Source organism: Colobus angolensis, unplaced genomic scaffold (assembly GCF_000951035.1).
Source record: "Colobus angolensis palliatus isolate OR3802 unplaced genomic scaffold, Cang.pa_1.0 Scaffold3, whole genome shotgun sequence".
Lineage (NCBI taxonomy): Eukaryota > Metazoa > Chordata > Mammalia > Primates > Cercopithecidae > Colobus > Colobus angolensis.
In genome coordinates this window covers 21,654,920-21,678,308 of record NW_012116265.1, presented here as the reverse complement: position 1 = coordinate 21,678,308, position 23,389 = coordinate 21,654,920, and the positions used below count along the sequence as shown (strand labels likewise).

The 23,389-nt window shown below is 49.5% G+C and overlaps 1 protein-coding gene across 11 annotated transcripts in view; it reads left to right on the top strand.

Moving 5' to 3' along the window:
• RGS6 (regulator of G-protein signaling 6) overlaps positions 1 to 23,389 on the top strand; it is a 656,379-nt gene that overhangs the window by 625,454 nt on the left and 7,536 nt on the right. For 5 of the 11 annotated variants that reach the window (XM_011949623.1, XM_011949629.1, XM_011949622.1 and 2 more), the window contains 2 exons: positions 126 to 215; positions 4,029 to 4,082. In XM_011949623.1, coding sequence (XP_011805013.1) covers positions 126 to 215; positions 4,029 to 4,082 — 144 coding nt within the window. Of the gene's footprint in view, positions 1 to 125; positions 216 to 4,028; positions 4,083 to 17,823; positions 17,891 to 23,389 lie in introns of all 11 variants that reach the window. The other 6 variants (XM_011949627.1, XM_011949631.1, XM_011949626.1 and 3 more) reach the window with 2 other exon arrangements.

Sequence of the window (23,389 nt, the reverse complement as noted above, 5' to 3'; positions counted from 1 at the left end):
GGTACACGCAGACATATCTAGGTTCCTTCATCTCTTTCCCCAAAACAGTGATCAATTGGATTGTAATATTCTTTAGCACTGGTTGACAGCCCTTCCTTGTGTCTCCTTGTCACCTTCCTCCCCAGGAGCACATCTACAAGCTGATGAAGAGTGATAGCTATGCCCGCTTCCTCCGGTCAAATGCTTATCAGGACTTGCTGCTGGCCAAGAAGAAGGTATCTTTGGGAAGGGCAGGCTTGCTCTTCTTAGCACTGTTGACTCTTGCCTGCTGCTTGCTGCTGGTTTGAAATGAGAATATCATCCCTTGGGTTTTATTTATTTCCTTTTTTCTTCTTTCCCTTCTCTATCTGCTCCCATTCTAATGGAAAACAGTTAGAATTGTCACCACCCCAGCCCCACTGCAAGGTCCAGGATGGGGCATCCTGCCTCATCCCTGTTGCCTCTCGCTGCATGTCCTGCCCATGGTGGGGGTGGGTACATAGGGTGACAAAACACCAAGGCCACAGTGGCTCAGCATAGGAAGGCAGGGCTGGCCGTAACACATGTAAAACCCTTAGGACACCGGAGAGAGCCCCTCACTGCAAAGTCCAGCCCGCTCACCTCAGACTTCTCTCCCTGACCAGCCCAGAGAGGAGTATGAGGCCAGGGTTGGGGCAGTTCCCTCACTGGACAGAAAGCCTTGTCAGTTTCAAGAGCACGATCAAGTACCTGAAGTCATCCTGCGGTTTCTCCCTCCTTGACACTCCCTCCTTGACACTCCTTGAAGACATCCTGCGGTTTCTCCCCCTTTCCTCTCCCTCACCTGCCCCACGGTGTTGCCTTTCTCTCTTAACCAAGAAGTAACTGCACCCAGCTCCTTCCTCCTTCTCCTTAGAACTCAGCCATGGTTCCTTGCAGCCCATGGAGTCACGGATTTGGGGCGCAGGGGCCCTCAGCATGCAGGTGAGGGGTGACAGAAGCAGGGATGAACTCAGCTAGATTCCTTGGAAGAGTGGAGGAAGAGCAGGCCAGAGAATAGGGTCCAGAAAGGGAGTGGAGGGCAAGAGAGAGGGCTCCTGGTTTCAGTACACCTGCCCACCCTTTGTGCTTTTCAGTTCTGATCTGAGGCCCATGTGTGGTTAAGTGTGGCTCAACTTGCACCAAACCCCATGATTTCTGTGCCATGGCACTTAGGAGCACATGCAACCCTTTCTTCTCCCTCCTGGCCTCCCGGCCCCAGGTCCTAAGCACGTGGTTGCCCATCACACGCTCTCTGTTGGGCTGCCTCTCAGCCATGCAAGCCTTCTCTCTGTGTGCTGTCACCCTCATGTGCCAGGATCCTGTCTGCGTATCTGGTTGGGACCACACAACTCCAGAGTCCTGGAGAGCATTTATACCCTGCTCTCCTGCCCTTGTGTAGCCCTGGGAAGAGGCCATAGAGTCTGAGAAAGGGAAGAGGACTTCTGGGGCATCTCAATTGTCAGCAGCCCAGCTCTCTGGGTTTCCTGCATCCCTCCCTTCAGGTGTGGCTACTGTGATGGGCATTGTGGAGCCTGGCCTCCTGTCGACTCCCCTGATGGAGGATGTCAATGGAGGGGCTCCTTTGGAGGAGGCTGACGCCCTCACACATGGCTCTAATGCCCATTTTTTCTAAGAACTAGAGGAAAGAAAAGTTACAGGAACTTTTGATAACTCCAGCCCAGATCTCATGGGTGAAGGTCAAAGTAAGTTTTTCTTATTTTCTGTGGCTCAAGACACCTGACCTGATCACAATTTGGTGACTTTCTAAGGCTCTGGCAGTTTGACCAATCTGGGCCTATCTACACAGCTTGAAGAAGAGAAGCTAGAGGCCATTCATTCTCCTTGTGGGTCTGAACACAAAGGAAAAATGCACCCCAAACCCTGCAGATCTGTGTGCAGACCCGGTGGTTGCAGATCCTCCCTTCCAAGAAGAAAACCTCTCAGAGGAGGTCATTCGAGTGAGGAAGGAACTGACAACCTGTCTGGGAAAAGTTCCTTAGAATTATCCTCCCAGCTCCCGGAGTAAGGGATGTTCTTGAGACAGAAAGCCCTTGCAGATACCAACAACATCTCAACACCGAGTTGTTTCCCAAAACAGTGACAAAATGTGCTTCCTCCTTCTATTTCTTCCTGAGAGTCTCCACGTATGGATCTGATTTGTAACTCGGCACTTTCAGGTAGGCCTAGAGTATTCTTCTGATTTCATGGACGGGTTCACCGTATCCAGGTCATAAAAGGTATGTGAGATTTGCAACCTCCAGTGGAGAGAGGGAATATGAATCGGCCTCACTTTTCTGCTGAGAACTGACCTGGACGGAGTCTTGAGGCACAGCCTTCTGATCCTTCATCCCTAATTCAGCCTCTTTTCTAATATTTTCAAAATAAATTGTAGTCACACCGAAGAACCAGGTTCTCAGGGCGTAGGTGAGCTGAGTCCTGAGGGCTACTCTAGGAAACTTCAGTACCAATGATGATGGTTTTCCAGGCAGCTCAATGGCCAGTGCAAGGCAGAGGAGCCCAAGTGAGCCAGACCAGTGGCCACCCTCTGTGAGTCAGAGGACAGGAATGATAGGCCGAGAATGACAGCTGCAGGGCCCAGGACTGGCCTGACTTGAGCCAAGTGTATGCCACCCAGGCTGGCCACAGGGTTCAAGCTGAGTCTTGCCATCCCCAGAATAGACTTGGTACCCAGGGCCAAGCATGAGTCCTTCCATTCCTAGTGCAAGAAGAAAGCCCAGCCCAACTCTGTGGTGGTGTGTCATTTGTGTTTATTTTCCTTCTGCAACCTCTTGTCTGTCTTCCGGCAGCCGGCTGAGCTGACAAGGGGCCCAGCTGCCAAGGAAGCCCCCCGACTTCATCCACACAGGCGGCTGCCTTTGGCCTGTCCCCTCTGCTTTCATCACGGTCCACACACCCACAGACACCAGGCTGCCTCTTCAGCTCCCGCATTTCAGTTATTTGCTGGGTGTATGTGTGTGTCTATGTGAGTGTGTGCACTCTCTGAACTTCTCAGCCTCGGGCTCAGGACCCTGGAATGGGCTCCAGGATACACTAGCAGGTATTTGGGCTGTCATTCTACTCTCCCAGAACCCCTGCAGGTAGGAAATGTGGGGTGAAGGGAAGGTCAGGAGCACCCCATACCTCTCTTCCTCCTGTAGTAGAAGGAGGCTAGGCCTGGAAGGACATTCAAGGGCTTCGCCTCTCCTCACCCCTGTTGTGGGCACCCCAGCTAAGAGTTCCCCACGATGGTTTCTGAGCTTCCTCTAGCCTGTTGTATGTACATCTTGGCAGGTGTTAGGTCACCTTTTGGATACTGAGAAAACATTTTCTGTTTCTCAGAACAATCCCCATGTTATTGTCTTCTGAGACCCAAGACCCTTTGTCCATGGCAAAGGCTATGAGTAGACTCTCCTTGCTCTAAGGACACAGAACGACGGTCACTAGGAAGTCACTGAAATTAGCAATCTTTCTGGCTGCCACTGGGCAGGGGAATCTCAAGAGAGAAAACAGTCCTAAGGCAGATTCATGGATGAGTAAATGACTTCGCTTCCCCAGCAGCCACTTCCTGACGTCCCTCCCACACCCCGCTGGCCCTCAGAGCTAGTCTGTTCTGTGTCAGGACTTGGGGCCCCCACCACCAGGACTCCTGCCTGTGGGCACAGCAGGTTGAAAGCAGCAAGCAAGCTGCTCAAACCCACCGACTGTGGTGCTGTGCAAAGTCGTGATGATTCTGATCCAAGCTCCGCAAGCACAATTCATGGCCCCTGGAGAAGCAAAGCCCCCTCTCTGCTCACTGCTCCAAGGAGGTGGCACCATTTCTCATGGGCTTCTGTCTTCTGTCTCTCCCACTGACTCTTCTAACAGCTCTGGCTGCTTCTCTTTTCCCATTTTTCACCCCATTTTGCTTTGGTTTTTGTTATTCTTTAGCTGCGGCTGCTGCTGTTTGGAAACCACGTGTAAGCTGAAGATTTTTTTTTTCTGTATTTTTCTCCCTACCTTTTTTTTTGTTTTTTTGTTTTTTCCTAAAGCCAGAAAGTGAGCAAGGTCGTAGAACTTCCCTAGAAAAGTTCACTCGCAGTGTGGTAAGTTCAGTCGGTTTTCTTCCCTCAACTTTTCTTTTGATTTTGGTTTTGGTTTTTTCTTTCTTCTTTCTTTCTTTTTTTCCCCCTTTGGTTGTTGTTTCCTTTGGGGTGGGAGGGAGTCCAATGCTTTCTCCCTCGACTCAGCCCTTTTCTTTTCTTTTGCGAGTGTCTGCAGCTTCTCTTCTAGGGATGAAAATGCAAAAAGAGCAAGCGGCTCCCTCTGCAGAAGGTGCACACTTGATTGCCCAGCCTCGGGCCTGGGCATTTGATCTTCTGTTTAGGCCTTTGAAGAGGAGGGAGTCTGCTGCCCTCGGGGCTGTGCGGTTTGTGCATCTTCTGCAGCAGCCCAGGGAGAAGCCATCGAACTATACCGTGAAATAAATTGGCTCAGAACCGTAGCTCATCGAAAAAAAAAAAAAAGCCAAATTTCCCTCTGTGAACCCTGGCAGTCACGCCGGTGTAGGTCGTGAGCTAATGTTGCTGTGTAGGTGGCTTTTGCTGTGTGCAGAAAGCGGCCGTGCTGCATGGGTCCTGGTGATGTGGCCTAGCTGGCGTGTGTGTTAGTCGCCTCTGCATGAATCCCTTCCAGCCCCCATCAGCCTCATGTGCACAGTGTGACAGGGAGAGGAGGGAAGTAGCTGAATCCCTGCGGCGTCCTGGGTACTCCCCCCGGCGGGGGAGGGAGCAAGGTCCTACTGGCCTCCTCAGGCCTTGATTCTGACAGGCTGGGTAAAGATGGGCTTCAGATTCCTACAGGTTCATGGTATGCCCCATCTAGAGACTGATAGAGCTCCCCACAGTGGCACATAAAGACAGCCGTGGCAACAGGCGGGAGTGGGGAGTCCGTGGCTCTTCCCTGGGGTGCATGACTGAGAATCTCGACCATGGTTTGTAGAACAACACAGGCCAATCCCCTCTTTCGATGCTGGTCGCCCCAAGATTTGAATGTCAAGCTCAGTGCACAAGAAATACTCAATCCCACTGAATCGTGGGGCCGTCCTATAACATGAACATCAAACCAGAGGGAACCAAGACAGCAACCAGGGAGCAGGGGTCCCACGCAGGGAACAGGCCACATTCCCTTCCCAAAGGGTGGCAGCCCACTGATACTGACTTGCCTTTGTTCCACCTCTGTTGAAGAGGAAAATCCTTGTAAAACCTGACTACTGTGTGACTGGTATACATATTTCATCCTTTCAAGAAAAAGTCTAAGGATCCTGGGTTGAAAGCAACTAGTCATTTATCTGTCATAGCTAGATGCATTTTAAGTGCATTTAAACATTATCTTGAATTTGCTACATGTAAACATCAAATAACTCTAGTAGGTGGCAATTAAGCGTTAGTATTTATCCCTTCCATTCCTCAGTCTTCCCTCTCTGTGGCCTTTCCTCATGAGAAATCAGAATGTGCAGAACACAAGGCCTGTGGGTGCCTCGTCTGTCTTCATGGCTGGTTTGCCATGGTCATGTGGCTCCGCACACTAAGAAGCTGTCAAGGGCTGTCAGAGGCAAGGCCTCTGGGACTTCCTTTGCTCCACGATGGCCTGAGAGAAGGTAGTGGGATCCCATCTCTCTCTGTCTCTTTTGAGGCCTGGTTACTATGTGGGTAGAGGATGTTTAGGGATTTTGCTGACAAGCCAAGAGTGCCTGTGACTCTCAGGTACAAACTGTAAGCAGAGCCTTGACAGCCCCCCGGAAGCTCTTCAGGGTGACCGTGCAGGCCGCGGGTGTGAGAGATGAAGCCTGGTACTTGGACAAAACGTCCAGACATCTTCAGGCTGTTTTTCAAGAGAAGTGAGTATCAGGAAAGGCAAGAATGGTCTCGCCGAAGCTCTGTGAGGAGCGTTTATTGATTTCCCTTCATCCCAGAAGTGGTGTTGGCTTGGGGGTTCTCCAAGGTCTGTTAGCAAAGCATTTGGAACAAGAAACCACCATGACACCCCTAAGTGTCTGAAGTGCACACATGGGAGAGCTTCCAGAGAGAGTGTCAGGGCGAGCTGAAGGCGAAAAGTATCCTAAGCTCCTGAGGGTATGGATAAAAGGCCCAAACTGAAAAAAAAAAAAAAAAAAACCTGAGTTCCTAAATTCTTGCTGTTCTTTTATGAATAAGAGACTGTAATAGGTGATGCATTCAGAATTTGGGGTTAAAAAAAAAAAAAAAAAAACCTGAGTTCCTAAATTCTTGCTGTTCTTTTATGAATAAGAGACTGTAATAGGTGATGCATTCAGAATTTGGGGTTCCAGTGGTAGAGATGTATTGCCATCCATCCATGCTCCTCGTGCTCTTGGGGTGACACCATACCCCCACAAGATGTGGCTAAGTTTGGGGATATGGTCCATGGCTATAGAAGTTTGGGGATATGACCCATGTGTTGGCTCTCAGATTACTTAAGGCTGGAACCCAGGAATCTGGTCTCAACAGCCCAGTGGTCTCATCAAACAGAACTAACTGACCAACCACTATGCTTTGCAATTTGATAGCCATTCTCTGAATACCATATGCATTAAGTACTTGATTTCTCTAAGAGAAGATCTATGTGAATGTTTTATCTGCTGTATACTGCAAACTATAAAACTAAATGGAGGGCTAGTTCAATAGCATTCCCGTGTTGCTGGGAAAGATGTGTAGAACATGACCCACGTCATGGGGCTAATAATGGAATCAGGGAGTGAAGCGGGGCAGCTCATGGACCAAGAACCAAAGACATGAGGCCAATTGCCATTTAGGATTAATTGATGGCAAAAAAAAAAAAAAAAAAATTGATCCAGTTGATTGGATAGCTCATTCAGCTGGAGGCTTGTCAAGGCTGACTCTGAATTCAGAATTTCTCCCCAGAACACGCCAATGTCCTTTCTTTTCTTGGTAGAAGAGAAGCACTTGGAAAAAACAAATTGTTCTTTCCAAGTCTTATGTCATGCCATGACATAGAGGGATTATCTGTTAAGACCACCCATGCCTCCTTTTCCATGAGATCCTAAGGAGACGTTTAATATCGTTCATGGAAGCTTTTAGGGCCATGTGAGTCTGGGTGCCGAAGGGGCCTGGCACTCCCCAGTCAGTAGAGAAAGTGCTGTGTGAGCTTCTCTTTCCAATGCAAGCTTCATTCCAGGTCACTCAGGACTTGGATATACAAAGCAAATGTCTGGGGATGCTGTACTAAGCATTCTGTCATTTTGCAGACTGAGACCACAAACCTTGCTTATTTGATAAGGTAGGCCCAGGTTCTGAACTAAACAGGACTAAAGTCCACAGCAGGATGCAACTAGCCTACAATGCACATTCATCCAAAATGGAAAACAAGACTCCCTCTGGTGGGCCCAGCCCCACAGATGCCCAGCTGGCCAGGCACACAGTCTGGGTTTCAGCCCCTGTTGATCCTCACCTGCCCTTGTGCAGTGAATAACCCACACCACTGTACATGACTGCCCTTGTCCAAGGAGCCTCAGTTTCAGAAAGAGCTATAACACATAGCAGCTTCTCCAGGGCCCCCCATACATGGCCTCAGATCATGTGATTTGGAGCCTGTCTCTGCCTAATCCTGCTCACGGGGAAGCTTCCTTTCACAGTGGCTGTCACATATGAAAACCACAGTAGGAGAACTCTGGCTAGTCACTGTGGGTTGCCTTTGCTTCACCTTCCAGCTCCCCTTCAGATTCTTTGGTGGGAAGTCTCAATCGTTAACTGACCAAGGAGAGGAGGTACCTTCTCTCACTGAAGGCTCTTTCCTGTTGCTTGGTGATGACCAGCCTGCCACTCTCTGCTGTCTTCCTGGTTTTGCAGTTGACAGAGGACAATGGGAGCATGAAGGTGGCCAGAGCTAAAACGTTCACCCTCCCACTGCTTCTTGAGACAGAGTCTCACTCTCCCAGGTTGGAGTGCAGTGGCGCAATGTTGGCTCACTGCAACCTCCACCTCCTGGGTTAAAGCAATTCTCCTGCCTCAGCCTCCTGAGTAGCTGGGATTACAGGCACACGCCACCACGCCCAGCTAATTTTTGTACTTTTAGTAGAGACGGGGTTTCACCATATTGGTCAGGCTGGTCTCAAACTCCTGACTTCAAGTGATCTACCTGCCTCGGCCTCCCAAAGTGCTGGGATTACAGGCGTGAGCCACCACGCTTGGCCCCCTGATCTCTCTTAAGTGTGCTTGTTCCTTCAGCTTCCACAGAGTCTACCACAGTGGGGTGGGGGCCTCACCACAGAGGGCCTGGCTCTGACACAGAGGACCAGGAGCATGCGTGGGAGGGAGAGGGGGAGAGAGGAAAAGGGGCACTTAGCTAAGCCACAGGAGCAGCTCCTTTTTTGAGATACTGGCTGAAGCCGTCTGGTGAGAACTCCAACCTGGAGAGGAGAAGCTGGAGAAAGTCCTTTGCTCCTCATGTCTAGTTCCACAGAAAAATCCACAGAGGGTGATAGCACTGAAGTTAGGAGAAAATGGCAACCCCGAGTGAGGCTGGTGTCGGCCGCCCTGGGTACCTTTGGGCACTCAGTTGAAACCTCACCTGCCCTCTTAAGAGTTTCATCAGCTCCAGCCTTGGGCTCCAAAGATAGAAAATGGGGTTGCTGGTGCCAGAGCAAGCACTGGAGGCTACGGAGGAGAGGGGAGAGGAGGACCAGGCGTTCATCCACCTCCTAAGAGAGCATCGAAGTTTAGCTTTGCCAAGGTGCTCCTTGGAATTGCAGCAGGAAGGGCCGGAAGCTGCAGAAGGCTTGGCACGTGATGGGTGGCATCTCCGCGACAGGCTTTCCTGTCCTGCCTGCCAAGGAATGCAGCAGGCAAGTCAGATGGGGAGCGGGAAGCTCTGGGAGCCAGCTGCCACTCAGCCTCCCTCACCCCCTCCTACCCTCCCCCTCTCTTCCTTCCCCTGCCAAAAGCCAAGGAGAGCTAATGAGAGCCAAGAAGTCAACAGCTCAACCACCCCCCTCCAGGCAGCTCTGCAGAGAGAAACCCCCAGCTCCAGGCCCAGGTGCTGACCGGAAGTGGAGGGCTGAGGCTCTTGGCAGGGGAGGGAGAAGGCAGACAACCAGGGCAGTCAGCCAACCGGCAGAAGCAGCTCCTGCCCCTGGGAGGACGATGCTGTTTTCCCCTCCTCCTCCAGGTTTCATGGGGAACAGCCTTGCACCCTGGTGGAATGAGTTCCCAAATACCTAGACTCAGCAGAGTCCCCAGAGGGCTTTGACCTCAATTGAAATCTTTCCATGCCTCTGGCAAAGACCAGTTGGCTAAAAATCTTTCCAAAGGGTTAGTTTTTATTGCAAACAGTCCTTGGACTCCTTTGGGACCACTGGGTCACAAACGTTAGTGCCAGCCTCTCCCATCTCAGAGCGCTGAGATCCAGCTGCAGTGAAACCCTGGCCCTGGCTGGAGCTGGAGGGAGACTTCCATCGAAGTGTTTGGGAAGGAAAGCACGGAAACCTGCCTCTCTCCAGCAGCAAGTGCATGTCCTGGGACTCTGAGACACTTCAGCAGCCTCCCTGCAGACTGGCTCCTGCTTCCAGCCTCAGCTTGCTAGCTGTGTGACCTCAAGCAAATCACTAGCCCTCTCTGAGCCCTGGTTTTCTCCTCTGAAGTGACCTGGACTAGGTCATCTCGGTGGTCCCTTCCAGCTAGGGGTGTTCTGCGGGTCTGTGCTTCCCTCTGTCCTGAGATTTCTGAGTGAGTTATGTGACACATTCCTTAGAATGGGAGAGGAGCTGCCTTCCTGCCCAGTTAGTTACCTGATTCAGAAGTGCCTGCCAGCCTGTGAGGCTGGGAAATAAACCATGGATAGAGTTGAGTTGGGTGTATTTACAAAGCCTGGACATGCACTGGCAGGAGAACTGAGTGCCCTGGGCTCCCCACACCTACACCATAGGCCCTGCTCAGTTATTCAGGGTTCACTCATCCATGGTGAGTCACTGGAGGGTCAGGGAGGACTCACAGAGAACAGGGTGAGTGCCCTGCACCCTTCAGGCTTGCCAGTTCTGTAGTCCCCACCCTTCTGGTCTGGATGCCCAGCTGTGTGTGTGTCAGGTGGGGTCAGCTGGACAGAAAGGTGGACACCAGGGTTGGTGTTGCCACATCACTGCATGCACTGTGGGGTCTCAGGGTCCTTATGGATATAGGAAGGGATGAAATGTGAGCACTTGGGAATCTCAGCACACGCTGCTGCTCACCTGCTACCAGGCTTTCTGGTTCTCTAGGGAACCCTGGGCCAGCTTGTCACTGTCCTCTTTTAGAGATGGGAAATAAGAGTATGAGGGACAGTGTTATCCTGTTTACAATCAGTGGTGAAGTCTGTGGTTAAGACCAGGTTACAGCTCCTCTATGCTTCGCTTTTTATCTTGGCTCTGTGTGAAATTAGGAAAAGTGTATTTACTGTTATAGTTTTGTAGCTGGAAAATGAAAATATAAAAGTCTAGTTTTTATAAACTATAAAATGTAAAACAACAGGCTCAGCATGGCTGGTGGGTGCAGAGAAGACACAGTGACAAAGTGGCTCCTCATGGGGTTGACAGGGAGGAGTCTTGAGACTTTTATCAAAAAGGGCCACAAGTTGGTTGTCAGTTTTGAGACACTGGGCCCTAGACCCTGACATTTCCCTTGGAAGGAGGAACCCCCAGCTGTTCCCGCTGATGGTCCAACCTGTCTGCCAAAAGCAGCCAAAATGCCCTCCCCACGGAGTGCCCACTTGGAGAAAAACCCCACTGGTGACTCACCTTATGGATATGTGGGGCAATCAGGGCCCGGTGGGGGCAGCTGCCTCTGGCTTTCGCTGGCCGGCCCTCCCTCACCCCCCACCCAGGCCCTCTCCTGCCTTCCCCAGACCCCAATGTGCCAAGCAGTCAAGTGAAAATCAAATCCTCTGAGGCAGAAAGACACAGCTGTGTGTTTACAGCCACTGATTCAGATCCAAATCGCGTACCCTGCCAGTCTCTAGCAAGGCAGGCTGGGGGCAAAGTGTGTGGATGCCAAGCAGGGATCTATTTTGGGAGGTGACCTGCAGGCGTTCTCCATGGCGGTGCCTTCCTCCCACCCCCTCTCAGGAAAGGCGTTCTCGCTTTACAAGCGGCTGATGGGGTTGTGGGGTCTTGGCGTGCTGCTTGTCACTTGTGCAGTCAGACCCCAGTGCCATCCTCGTGCAGCCACGTGGGAACTGTGTGGGCTCCCACCTGCCTGGTGAGAAGGCAGAGAGTGGAGTGCAGGGCCCCCCACAGGATAAACAGCGGGAAGGCCGACCACTCAGAAGACAGGATGCCCGCCTCTGCCTAGGACAGAGTCTGCCTCAGTCCTGTCCAGGGAGCAGTGGCAGTGCAGCAGAAGGGCCCAGAGAGAGAGCATCCAATGGCAGGTGTCTGACAAGGGGACAGCATTGCCAATGTCAAGGTCAAGGAGAGGAGACCCAACTCTGCCTGTGGTCCAGACTGGAAAGTTCAAAGAGAAGTCAGAGAGCTTCAAATCTGAGAACCTCACAGGCTAAGAAGTAAGAACCCCCCACCAACCCGCCACCATGGAAGTCCCCCCAAAACGAGCTCCTGGTGGAAGCAACTGGAGATGCTTCCCCTTTTGAAAATAGTGAATGAGTGTCCCTGGTTTGAGTTACTAGGAAAGCATGGCATTTTGGAAGGAGGCCAGGATACCTGTCCATAGGTAGGAATAACCTGTAAGATGTTGCCTTCCCAGCCAGGTTCGGTGGCTCACGCCTGTAATCCCAGCACTTTGGTAGGCCGAGGCGGGGCAGATCACAAGGTTGGGAGATTGAGACCATCCTGGCTAATATGGTGAAACCCCATCTCTACTAAAAGTACGAAAAATTAGCCTGGCATGGTGGCGGGTGCCTGTAGTCCCAGCTACTCAGGAGGCTAAGGCAGGAGACTGGCGTGAACCCCAGAGGCAGAGCTTGCAGTGAGCCAAGATCGTGCCACTGCACTCCAGCCTGGGTGACAGAGCGAGACTCTGTCTCAAAAAAAAAAAAAAACAAAATGTTCTCCCGCAGTGTGGCTAAATGGGACACTATAGCAGGCGGGGAGGGGTGCTTAGAAGGACTGAGAGCAGTGGGATGTTTAGTTTTGTCATGTCTGCTGAAAGGTGGATGAGAAAGATCCTTGGGTATTTGCTTAGTGGCTTCCCAATGCGTGGGAAGGTGAGACGGGGTTGGAAGCATGGAGCCACCCCAGCAATGGCAGGGCCCACAGGGCAGCGGTTCTTCCATGGCCCCTAATCATGGCCACATCCTCTCAGCCTGAGCAACAGCACCATGGCCACAAATGGGAATGGGCCTTATTGGTGTAATATTTGGCAGATTCTCTCCACACCCCCCCATGGCAGTCTGGCTTACCGTAGAAGGGTTACCTTAAAAAACACATTCCCCGCTCCAGAAAATACTCATATGTGGCCTGTTAGCAGCACAATAAGGTTGAAAGCAAAGTCCATTCCTTCCTCCACGCCCCTGCTCACCTCCACTTCCCTGTTTGCCCCTATGTAGGTGAAGTGAGTATATTCGGCACCTTCACGACAGGTGAGAGGGTGTATTAATCTGTCTACGTCCTCTGGAAAGGCAGTCTCTGAGGGGGCCACGAGGGTGCAGCCATGGCCCATCCAATATCCTTTATGATGACTTGGATGAAGAGACAAACATTCCAACCACATTCAAAGATCCAGACCTGCAAAGTGTGGCTCATCTGGTAGATAATGGAATTATATTTGGAAAGCATCTCCTGCAGGATGACGGGTCAAAAACAGCGTTTTACCAGATATTTGTGTTTTTTTTTTTTTTTAAATTCGGTTTCCCAACTACAGGATGGCATTTGTAGCCTTTCCTAAAAATCAAGTGGGGAAAAAAAAAAAAGTTCTTGGGTTGTAATTGACTCCAAGCCTAGTGTAAGCAAGTGCAGAAGGCAGCTGCTTTCCAAAGGCAGCTTTAGGCTCTGTAACAAAAGTGGGATGGCCAGAGAAAGGAAAAGTGTTCCATTGCTTTTTGTTGCTCTAAGCAATATGAAGTCTTGGTTCTAAGCCCCCACATTATCTGCAACTTGAACATCTAGCGACCATTCAGAGAGAAGAACCTAGAGAGAGAAGGTGACCCTGGAGGCCATGTCGGAAGAGGCTGGAGTAAAAATGTCTAGCCTTCCAGCACACTTGATGGCCACCTGAGCTCTCTTTGCATTTGTCTTCAAGAGTGGACACTTCTGGATTGCTCCAGAGAGCAAAGCTAGAACAAATGGCTGGAAGATAGAAGATATTAAAAACATTCTAACAATAACAAAATACTCCAACAACAGACTATGTCCGCTCCAAGGGCCACGAGCTCCCTACCTAGGCGTTTAGAAGCTGAATGTCCAAGGGCAGTGCAGAGTAGGTTTCTACACCGGATCCCATGATCTTTTGCAACCGGAATTCTATGCTACCCCAAATACTTGTTAAATGGATCTGACTGCATTTCACTCTGTGGTTTATAAATAAGTCGTGGAAAAGGAGAATGAATTATAGGGAGGGAGTTTGCTGAGATCGGAGGAGAGGGATCCGAAAGACTCAGACTAGATTCTACCTTGAGGGAGAAAAAGCCACAGGATGACACACTCAAAGCAAGGGAAACTGTCAGGAAGGTGAATTACTGCTCTTCATATGTCATCCTTGCCTTTTTTTTTTTTTTTTTTTTTTTTTGTCATTTGCTGCCACAGCAGCTGAGCTCTGGGCAACAGGGCTCTCTCCCCCGAATGTCTGAAAGGAGGTCAGCAAGTGGAGGACATAGGCACTCGCTGGCACAGGGCACTGGCAACCGTTGTGCAGTGAGCCCCAGCACAGCCAGGGTGGCCATGTGCGTGGGACATCCTGGCCTGAGGTTGAAGACAGCTCATCCTGTCATAGTTCCCATCCGGAAAGGGTGTTTTGTTGAAAGCAAAAAGGATCATAAAGTCACTTGCCTTTTACCCAATGCCAGTTCCAGATTCCAGGAAAATGAGCTGACATCAAAAACACCTCAGCCGGCCAGGCACGGTGGCTCACATCTGTAATCCCAGCACTTTGGGAGGCTGAGACAGGCAGATCACCTGAGGTCAGGAGTTCAAGACCAGCCTGGCCAGCATGGTGAAACCCCGTCTCTACTAAAAATACAAAAACGAGCCGGGTATGGTGGTGCATGCCTGTAATCCCAGCTACTCAGGAGGCTGAGGCAGGAGAATCACTAGAACCAGGGAGGTGGAGGTTGCAGTAAGTCAGGCTTGCACCACCTCACTCCAGCCTGGGCGACAGAGCGAAACTCCATCCCCCCCGCGAAAAAAACAAAAACAAACAAACAAAAAACCACCTCAGCCTAGCCAAGAGCAGGGCATACCCCCAGAGGTCTCAGACTGAGGAGAAACTGCGCCCCCACCCTGGCCTCCCTCCTCTGGGGCGCTGCCGAGGGGACCTGTCCTCAGCCTAGCTCAGGGAAAGGGAAGGGTTCCCATGTCACATTCTTTCCAGCTGTCCTAAGAACCACCCCGATTGCCAGTGACTCTCCCTCCTCTCTTGGGCTTCACCAGGGCTGCTTTCAACTCATCGTGGGATTGTGTAATCATGGTGATTACAGCTTGTGACTTTTTTCCTCTGTTCATCTTTTGCTTTCAAATTCTTTGAGGCCTCTCATTAAACATGGCGATCCTGGTAAAGTCAGCAAAGTTTTAATAAGACACTTTTTACAGCTAAAGAAAGCCCAGTCAGGGTTGATTGCTACTATGTTCTCTGAGATACTCCATTAAAACTCTATGAGGCACAGTTGGTGCCTGGGTATGAGAGGTGGGGGAGAAGGAGGGCAGGGAGGCAGAGCAGACCTGTACTCAGTGACAGGGCTGGAGAACCATTCCACACCATGCCCCTGGCCTTTTTCGTTTGCACCAAGCACCAAGTGCATCTGAGCCCCCATGCCTAATAGGAAAAGGCAGACTGTCAAGCAAGGACCGAAAGCCTGGCCTTAACATCGTAGCACATTACACTGGGAAATGGAGATGGAGCATCCAAGACAACACTCAACCCAACCTTGTAATCTGCAGCAAAAGTAGTGGGGGAATTCTGATACACGCTCTGTCCTGATTAATACTGGAAGGTTCTGAGGCATCCATAATGCTAAATAATTAACGGAGACAATCACTAGCCTTTGTGAGTCATCACAATCCGGTGATCTTACACCTGATGGAGGTTTCCTTGGTAATGATTCAGCTTCACATCTCATTCTTGGCTAGCCTTTAATCATGGCCTGCTTGCTTTCTTTTTATTGTTGTTGTTTTGATTTGGTTTGGTTTTTGGTGGGTTTTTGTTTGTTTGTTTGTTTGTTTTTGAGACAGAGCCTCACTTTGTTGCCCAGGCTGAGTGCAGTGGCACGATCTCAGCTCACTGCAACCTCCACCGCCCAGGTTTAAGCGATTCTCCTGCCTCGGCCTCCTGAGTAGCTGGAATTGCAGGTCTGCACCATCACATTCAGCTGATTTTTATACTCTTCGTAGAGACGGAGTTTCACCATGTTGGCCAGGCTGGTCTTGAACTCCTGGCCTCAAGTATCTGCCCACCTCGGCCTTCCAAAGTGCTGGAGTTACAGGTGTGAGCCACCGTGCCCAGCTCGTAGCTTTCTTGAATAGTTATCAGAGCTGTAGGACTTCATGAGAAGGACCATCAGGGAGTGTGGGTTGTGTGTGTGAGCCCCGTGACCCACCCTTCAGCAGGTTCATCCAGGTTCCCCTCATTTCTATATTCCCTGGGGACTGCACAGATGACCGCACAGTGAAGTGCATCTTGCTATAGCAGGACTGCGTTTCTGAGAGGCCCCTGATTGGCTGCTCGTGGCTGACAGGCCCACACCAACCAGACTGCCTTTTACCCTGCAGGTAGCCAGTTACCTCACTACCTGTGTCTCAACAGAGCAAGGAGCTGGATTGTGACTGAGCAGCACCAACCACCTGGAGTTACATGTCAAAAACCTGGCAGGGACATTTCCCCCAACTGCATTCCCATCCACTACTGAAGGTGACCTGCTTGTGTGACCCCTTGAGAACAATGTCCCTTTAGTACCCACTAAAATGCAGAGAAGTAAGCTAAGTTCGAGACAGGCAACTCCAGCTGAATCCCTTTTTCTCCACCTGCCATTATACGACCCTGTCATTATACATTATACGATATTATACGATGCAAGTCACTTGCGTGTCCGATGGGTACAACAAAGCCCACTGCACAGGGTAGATGTTGGCATTCAGTGAGGATGTGATAGCAAGACCTGCCATTTATTAGGAGCTCACACTCACAGTGTTGTACTGTGTCATGCTGGCTTTGCCTGGGGTGGACTTTGGTTCTACTTCAGCCCCATCACTTAGCTATTTGAATTGCACAGCTTCTCTAAGCCTCAGTTTCCTCATCCATAAAACGGAGATAAGAGTAAATAATTAAGAGTAAAATGCATAACGTCCTTAGCACACTGTGTGCAGTGCGTGTGCTTAACAGGTATAGTTCTTAGAATTAGTTTCATCATTATGATATTATTTGCAGCTCATATTTAGCTCTGCACCTATTATTTAATTTCCAACAATATTCTGCACGATAGACATCATTGTATGTATTTTGTGGTTGAGGGTGGATACATGGGTATCTCCTATATGACAGTCTGTACAAAGTGCATTTATTACAGAGATCAGCTCATGGTAACTACTCAATAAATGGCAGCTATTATTGTTGGCTTATTTTTAAAGTCAACTCAGAGAATTAGTTTCTCTGCATTTCCTGGAAATGAAGGGACTGTGGTGCCCAGAAGGCCGGCTTCTGTTCTGTGGTTGATTTCCTGGGGCCCCTAAGCACTTCCCGGGAAGCTGTGGGAGCTGGGGGGCTTGTCAGCCTGTGAGGTGCTGGGAAGTGGGGAGGGCCACCAGGCAAATGGTGCACGTGTTGTGGGGATCTGGCATTTGGCCCCCTACTGAGGTGCAGGACCCAAAGATGCCTCCCGCTACCAGACACAGATGAGGAATGGGTCTACCCATGATAAGAAGATGAAATCCACTCCTCCAAATGTAGCCCTCCACATGACAGAAACACTCACCTCTCAGCTGTATGCTTGCCTGGAGCCACCCTGAGCAATGCAACCTCAACAAGTCCAGTTGCTCTGCCAGTCTGAAAAACAGAGGTTTCTATTTTTAATCACTTATTCCAAAGCTAGGTAGTGGAGGAGTCAGAAGCACGTGGCAGGGGATGCTTTGAAATTCCTTGATAAACCAGACCCCTGGGGTGGGCACTCCTACTGCTTATAGTACCAACAGAAACAGAAGTGGAGAAGTTATTTCCACTGAGGTCAATGAATGGTTTTTTCATGAGGGAGAACTCCGTTTTTATACATGTATTTTAAGGTGAATGCTTTAAGTTTGCAGTATTTGTCAGAGTGGCATCTTAGGAGCTGATATAAAACTCCACAGCCAAACAAGCGATTGCCTATACACCTTGCATGAGATGCTTCTGTAAGTGCCTGTGGTCTAAACATGCACATGAATGCATGCACAGGTGTATGCACATGTGCACAGGTGTAGACACAGGTGCATGTGCTGCCTGCCTGATGTTCGCCTCCGTATTCAGTGTGTGGTATGCATATAACCATAAGCTGCAAACCTGCAAGTGTATCTGTCGCATGGATTGCATGCCCTCTGCAGCTGTGTGTGTGTCTGGGCAGGGGCTCCTCTAAAGCCACAGGTCTTCACAGTTTCAGCTGGATAAGTTATTCTTCACTTCCCTTCCTAAAAACACAATTGCCTAGTGCTGCTGGCGCAGAGTCAGAATGGCCGCTGCATTTCACCCCCGAGGTGGCTTCCTTCCAGCAGTGGGTGAGTGATCCCGGCGTTCGCACGCTCTCTAACCTGTGGGATCCTTCTGCACAGAAGGTGGTCCAAAATCCAAAAGAGATGATCTGTTTGTCCATGACCTCATCTCTGCCTGCCACTCCTGTTCTCATGCCCCGGTTCCAGGGACAGTTGGCAACACCCATTTCTTGGTGTCTCTGTTTTTTCTGCCCATTTTTTGTACCCACAGTTTGTCTCTCCAAAGAAACAAGGAGCTGAGGGGTCCAGAAATGATGATGAGATGAGTCCCTTGTCCCAGAGGCCATGTGTAGATAACATCCTTAGATATTGACCCAGTAACTCTCTTCTCCTGGTCCCATTCCCTAGCAGAACAGGGAATACCCACTACCTTTGAAGATGCTTCTAAATCAAATAGCAGCATCCTTAGGTTTCATTTCCTGGTGAAAGCTTCCATAACTCTTCCTCTATGGGCCTGGGGCCAAAGCCTGCAGGAAATATAGCAATCTCACATTTCTACACACTACCCCATCAGGGGAGAAGAAAGCTGGGAAACTGCCCATCCCCTGTCCCATGGGGACCAAAAGCATCTCAGCAACACATGAAAAGAGCCTGTGGGGAAATAAGGTTCCCTGTAGCTAAGAATTCCAATGACCTAAGTTTCTGTCCAGGTATCTCCTGGAAACGCTGCTTAGTCTGTTCCCTGCTGTACTTTTTCGGGTTAGGAATGCATGTCTGATAAGTGCCTGCTGAATTGCATTCCTGATAGTGGAGAAGAAAGAGAAATGAGTCGGCCCTCTTTGCATATGCATCCAAACGGACATGGATATTCAACGAAGTGTTATGCTTTTGTGGGGGGATAAGAGGTCAGCAATTCTAGGCTCTGCCTTTTCAGCTGGCTAAACCAAGGACCCCAACACATGTACATGTTTTGGGTGAACACATTTGCAAGAGATGATAAGTGTCCTTAGGAAGATAGAGTCAGAGTCCTCATAGATCCTCAGGAGAATCACATACTGCCAAGCAAATAACTTTCTCTTGCCGCTTTGTCCACAATATCAAGTAACTAAGCTACAGCTTCACTGTCTCCCACAGTCATAGTCAAGAGTTATTTGAATTTCCTAGTTGGAAAAAAGTAGCATCAACTTGTTGCCAATAGCAACACAGCCATGTCCCTGTTTCCTAGAGCCTTTTGGTCTTTGCCTAATTTGGAGTGAAGCAGAGCTTAGATGCCAGAGTCCATTTGGGAAGGAGGAGGAGAAGAGGAACAGGCGGGCATTAAGTGGGTCACAGGAAGGCATGCCACCGAGAGGCCTTATAGACAGAATGCCCCCCTCATTCCACTCCTGAAGCCACCAAGAATTTCCTGCAAGCTGAGAGTAGAAAGAGCAGCAGGTTGCTCAGTCAGATGAGAGGAGGGAGAGGAGAGAGAGCTGGTGTGAAAAGGGGGCATTTCCACCACACAGGGATGCAGATAAGCAGGAAAAATGGAAATGCACAACTTGGATGCAAGACCGGGGAGTCCGGGCCTGGCATTCTGCCATTCACATCGGGCTCAGCTGCTGAGTCCTTGTCTCTCCCACCATCCCAGCCCAGCTCTGGATTTGTCCCTTCACAGCTGGGGGACCATGGAGAAAGGTCCCCCATCACTCAGCAAAACTGACAGGCAGAAGTAAGTGATGAGCATGGTGGGGCCAGGGTCAGAGGTGCCAGGACCACCAGCAGGAAGGGCTTCCCCCACCTGGCTGGGCACCCCAAATTAGAATGGCCTAGAATGATTTGAAGTGGGGTTGGTTCTCATTGGAGTAAGGCCACCCTGCCTGTCCCACCTTAGAAAGGGAAACATCACACCTGCTTCTGTCCTCCCTGGGCCATTTGCCATGTGTGTTCCTAGAGGCATCAGCATCAGTAACACAGGGCCACAAACAGAATGGTGGCTTCACCTGGCCTGTCCAGCAGCCACCGCCTGAAATCTACATGCACCAAGCCATGGTGACCTGCGCCCTGGTTCAGTGCAGTAACCAAAAGCCCCTTTTGCCAGGCTTGTCAGGCAGCAAATGGCACCTCCTTTCTCTCAGGATTCCCAAATGGGATGAGGGGAAGCCCCTTGGCAGGGTAGAACCTGCCTAAGATGGGTTCAAGCATGCTCAAGAGCTTCAGTTCTTTTCTCAGGGAAGTTAAGAAAATCACCCTGCCTTGCCCAGAAAGGTTGCCCAGTGCGGATGGGCACAGGGGACTCCTTCATCCCTGAGTGTTTCCATGGGCCTCCTTCCTTGAGAGTGACAGCCACGTGCAAAGTAACAGGGGCAGGGGTCGTGAAGGCCCACCAACTCAGCTTTGCCACTGACTAGCCGTGCACTCCCAGGCAAGTTACTCAAGCTCTGTTTGACTGTTTCCTCATTCATTTAGTGGAGTTTATAGAAATGCCTAACTTGCAAGCATGCTGTGGATATACGTGTGGGTGTTTGTAAAATGCCTCGCATGCTTGACACACAATAGTTGCTCAATGGTCCATCAGCAGGTGGCTGTTAGTAACTGTCCTCACAGCTACCTGTGTTTCTAGTGGGGGACCATTCCCACCATGCCACTGTCAAGGCCTGGGTGATCTGAAGAGCAAGGCACTCGAGGAGGGAGGGTACATGAGCTACCCATGCCATTCCATCAGACAGGCCCATGGGAGATCAGGGGACACATGGGTCCTTTTACATTTAATCCAGATAGGAGAACTGGCAACTCTTCTTTTGTAAATTCAAAAACTTTAAAATTTTTCTAAAGCACTGGTAGTTGCCAATTATATTAGTCCATTTTCACATTACTATAAAGAAATACCTGAGACTGGGTAATTTCTAATGAAAAGAAGTTCAATTGACTCACAGTTCCACATGGCTGGGGAAGCCTCAGGAAACTTACAATCACGGTGGAAAGGGAAGCAGACAAGTCTTACGTGGCAGCAGGCAAGAGAGAACGAGTGTGTATGAACACTTATAAAACCATCGGATCTCATGAAAACTCACTCCCTGTCACAAGAACAGCATGGGGGAAACCACCCACAGGATCCAATCACCTCCCACCGGTTTCTGCCCTTAACATATGGGGATTATAGGGATTACAATTCAAGGTGAGATTTGGATGCGAACCCAGAGCCAAACCATATCACCAATACAGGATAGAGTAAGGTGTCTGAGCCTACTAGTGGTTCTGGTGACATTCTATGGGAATTTATTTCAGATGACATGACTGCTGGGTACATCCCCTATCCCCACTGTTTACCAGGCAGAGCCTGAGTGTTTATGCCACTGTACATAAGATAGGGGGCTGTTGCAAGAAAAAAAATCCATTATGTTTATTTTGATCAAATTTTCTTATTTTTTAAACAGGTTCAGTTTTAAGTATTCATGAATGTACCATTTATTAATTCTTCAACCAGTGAACCTCTCTTTTTTGATTAATTCATTTTTCATCTATCCCTTGACTTTTTAAAAAAATTGGGGTATTGTTTTATGTTTGTGATATAGCTTCCTATTTAAAAAGGATCAAATAAAAAGAATATTTTAAAACCATATAAAATTCCCTTTAGCCCCTGAGAGAGATGAGGAAGCTTGCCAAGGCGCTACAAGTAACACAGACCCCAGGAATGGATCAGCCACAGGCTCCTGCCCCTCCTCACTGCAGAAGGGTGAGAAAGAGAGGAATGGCCTCTCTTCCTTCCCATGCTGCTCTGACCTACCTCTGTTGTGGAAGAACCATAACGGGTTCCATAGCTTGGTTTTTCCATTTCATCTGCCCCACCTTGTTCCACAGAGTTGAATAGAGGGTGATAAGAAACAGAATTTTAAAAGTGTTTTGAAGTTATTCTATGTTAAGTGTGGATTTTCCCACCATCCCCTGCAGGCATTTCTCAGACATCCCAGACAGCACTCTCTCTCCCCAGTTTTAGACATCATTGAGGAAGAAGATGCCACAGAATTATTTGCCTTCCCTTTTAAAATCATTTCTTTTGCTTTGCTCAGTGAAGAAGGAGCACCAGGGAAACCACCCTCCAGGAGTCACCCGATGAAGTCAGGCAGGCCTTTGGCTTCTCCCGTCCTGCTGAACCCAAGCTAGGATCCCTTACCTTTCCACCTGTCTCTTGGGTTCCTGACCCTTGTCCTCAGCAAGTCTCCCCCAACCCCACCCCAGGCCTCTAATTCCACACATACACATCCTTTATGAACTTGAGCACCGTCTATTCAAAGGTGACCTTCAGGCTCCTTGAGAGCACGACTCATCTCTGGGGCCTCCACTTCTTGCCTGCTAAGGTTGCGTGGTGAGCTGTATTCAACAAAACACCATTTTTCATGAGCAGGGATGAAAAATGCCTGAATGTCACACCAAAGGGATCCGTTTGCATCAGTGGAGGCTAGAAATAGTGCTCCACTTTAGTTCTGTTGCAAGTTCGAATTCCTCTAACAGAGGAATCTAAGTTCCTCTTGTACTGTAGAGGGGAAGCATTGAATTTCTCCAAACCCAGGGATGGGCCCAGCAACTGAAGAAGAGTAAGGAGTAGATGTCATAGCTGGGACTTTTTTTTTTCCTAATTTTTTTTCTTTTGAGATATAATTATATATGGTAAAATGAACAGATCTGAAGTGTATGGCTCAATGAATTTGACAAGTGTATGCACCCGTGTAACATATACCCCATCACCCTAGAAGGCTCCTTCATGTCCCTTTCCAATCAATTTCATCCTTCTCCCCCAGGGGCAACTGTGGTTGATTTCTTTCCCCCATAATAGCCTGGATTTTGATTTGGCAGACTTGAGATCTGTAACTTTGGTCTTAGTTCATCTGAGCAGATGAGCAAAAGAATCTCATCAGAAGCTCAGATGTCTTTACTCTCTTAGCATTGAAAAAGGTCCTCCCTGAGCCATTAGTGCTTGGCTCTGCTGTCCCCCAGTATGCTCCAATCTGACCCCCAGGGCTACTCTCTGAGCCACAGCCCTCCTCCCAGCCAAAGAAAGAGTTTAGCATCAGTCTCCCAGGTAAGTAAGTGGCAAAAGCTCTTGGTAACCCAGATAGTGCATGCTTTGTTGATTAATATGTGGAAGTGCAATGCACAGAGCCACAGCATGTCAAGCAGCATGTTGATTTTTCTCACTGCACAAAAGGGGGCCATTCCTTTTGTGTGTTTCCTTTCAGAAACAAAGGATTTCATGACCACCTTCTTCCAGGCTCCTAGCCATCAAGATGGCCACAGAGCTGAAATGATTAATCAGAGTGGAGGGTGGGAATTGAATGCGTGGGTGTTAGTGAACCCAGCACTGAGCCCATGGTCCATGAAATTGAAGGATCCCAAAATCTATTGGATTACACTTTGCCAAATGTCTCAAAGGTGAAAAGCACTTTGTCGGTATGCAAAGCTTTGATGTCTCTGGAATGTACCTTCTGCAGCTCAGTTCTTAATCACTGTGTATTTTTTCACTTGGACAAAGGCTGCCTGCTAATAGCATTTTCAACCATCCTCAGCTGCTTCGCTCAGCTACGCCAA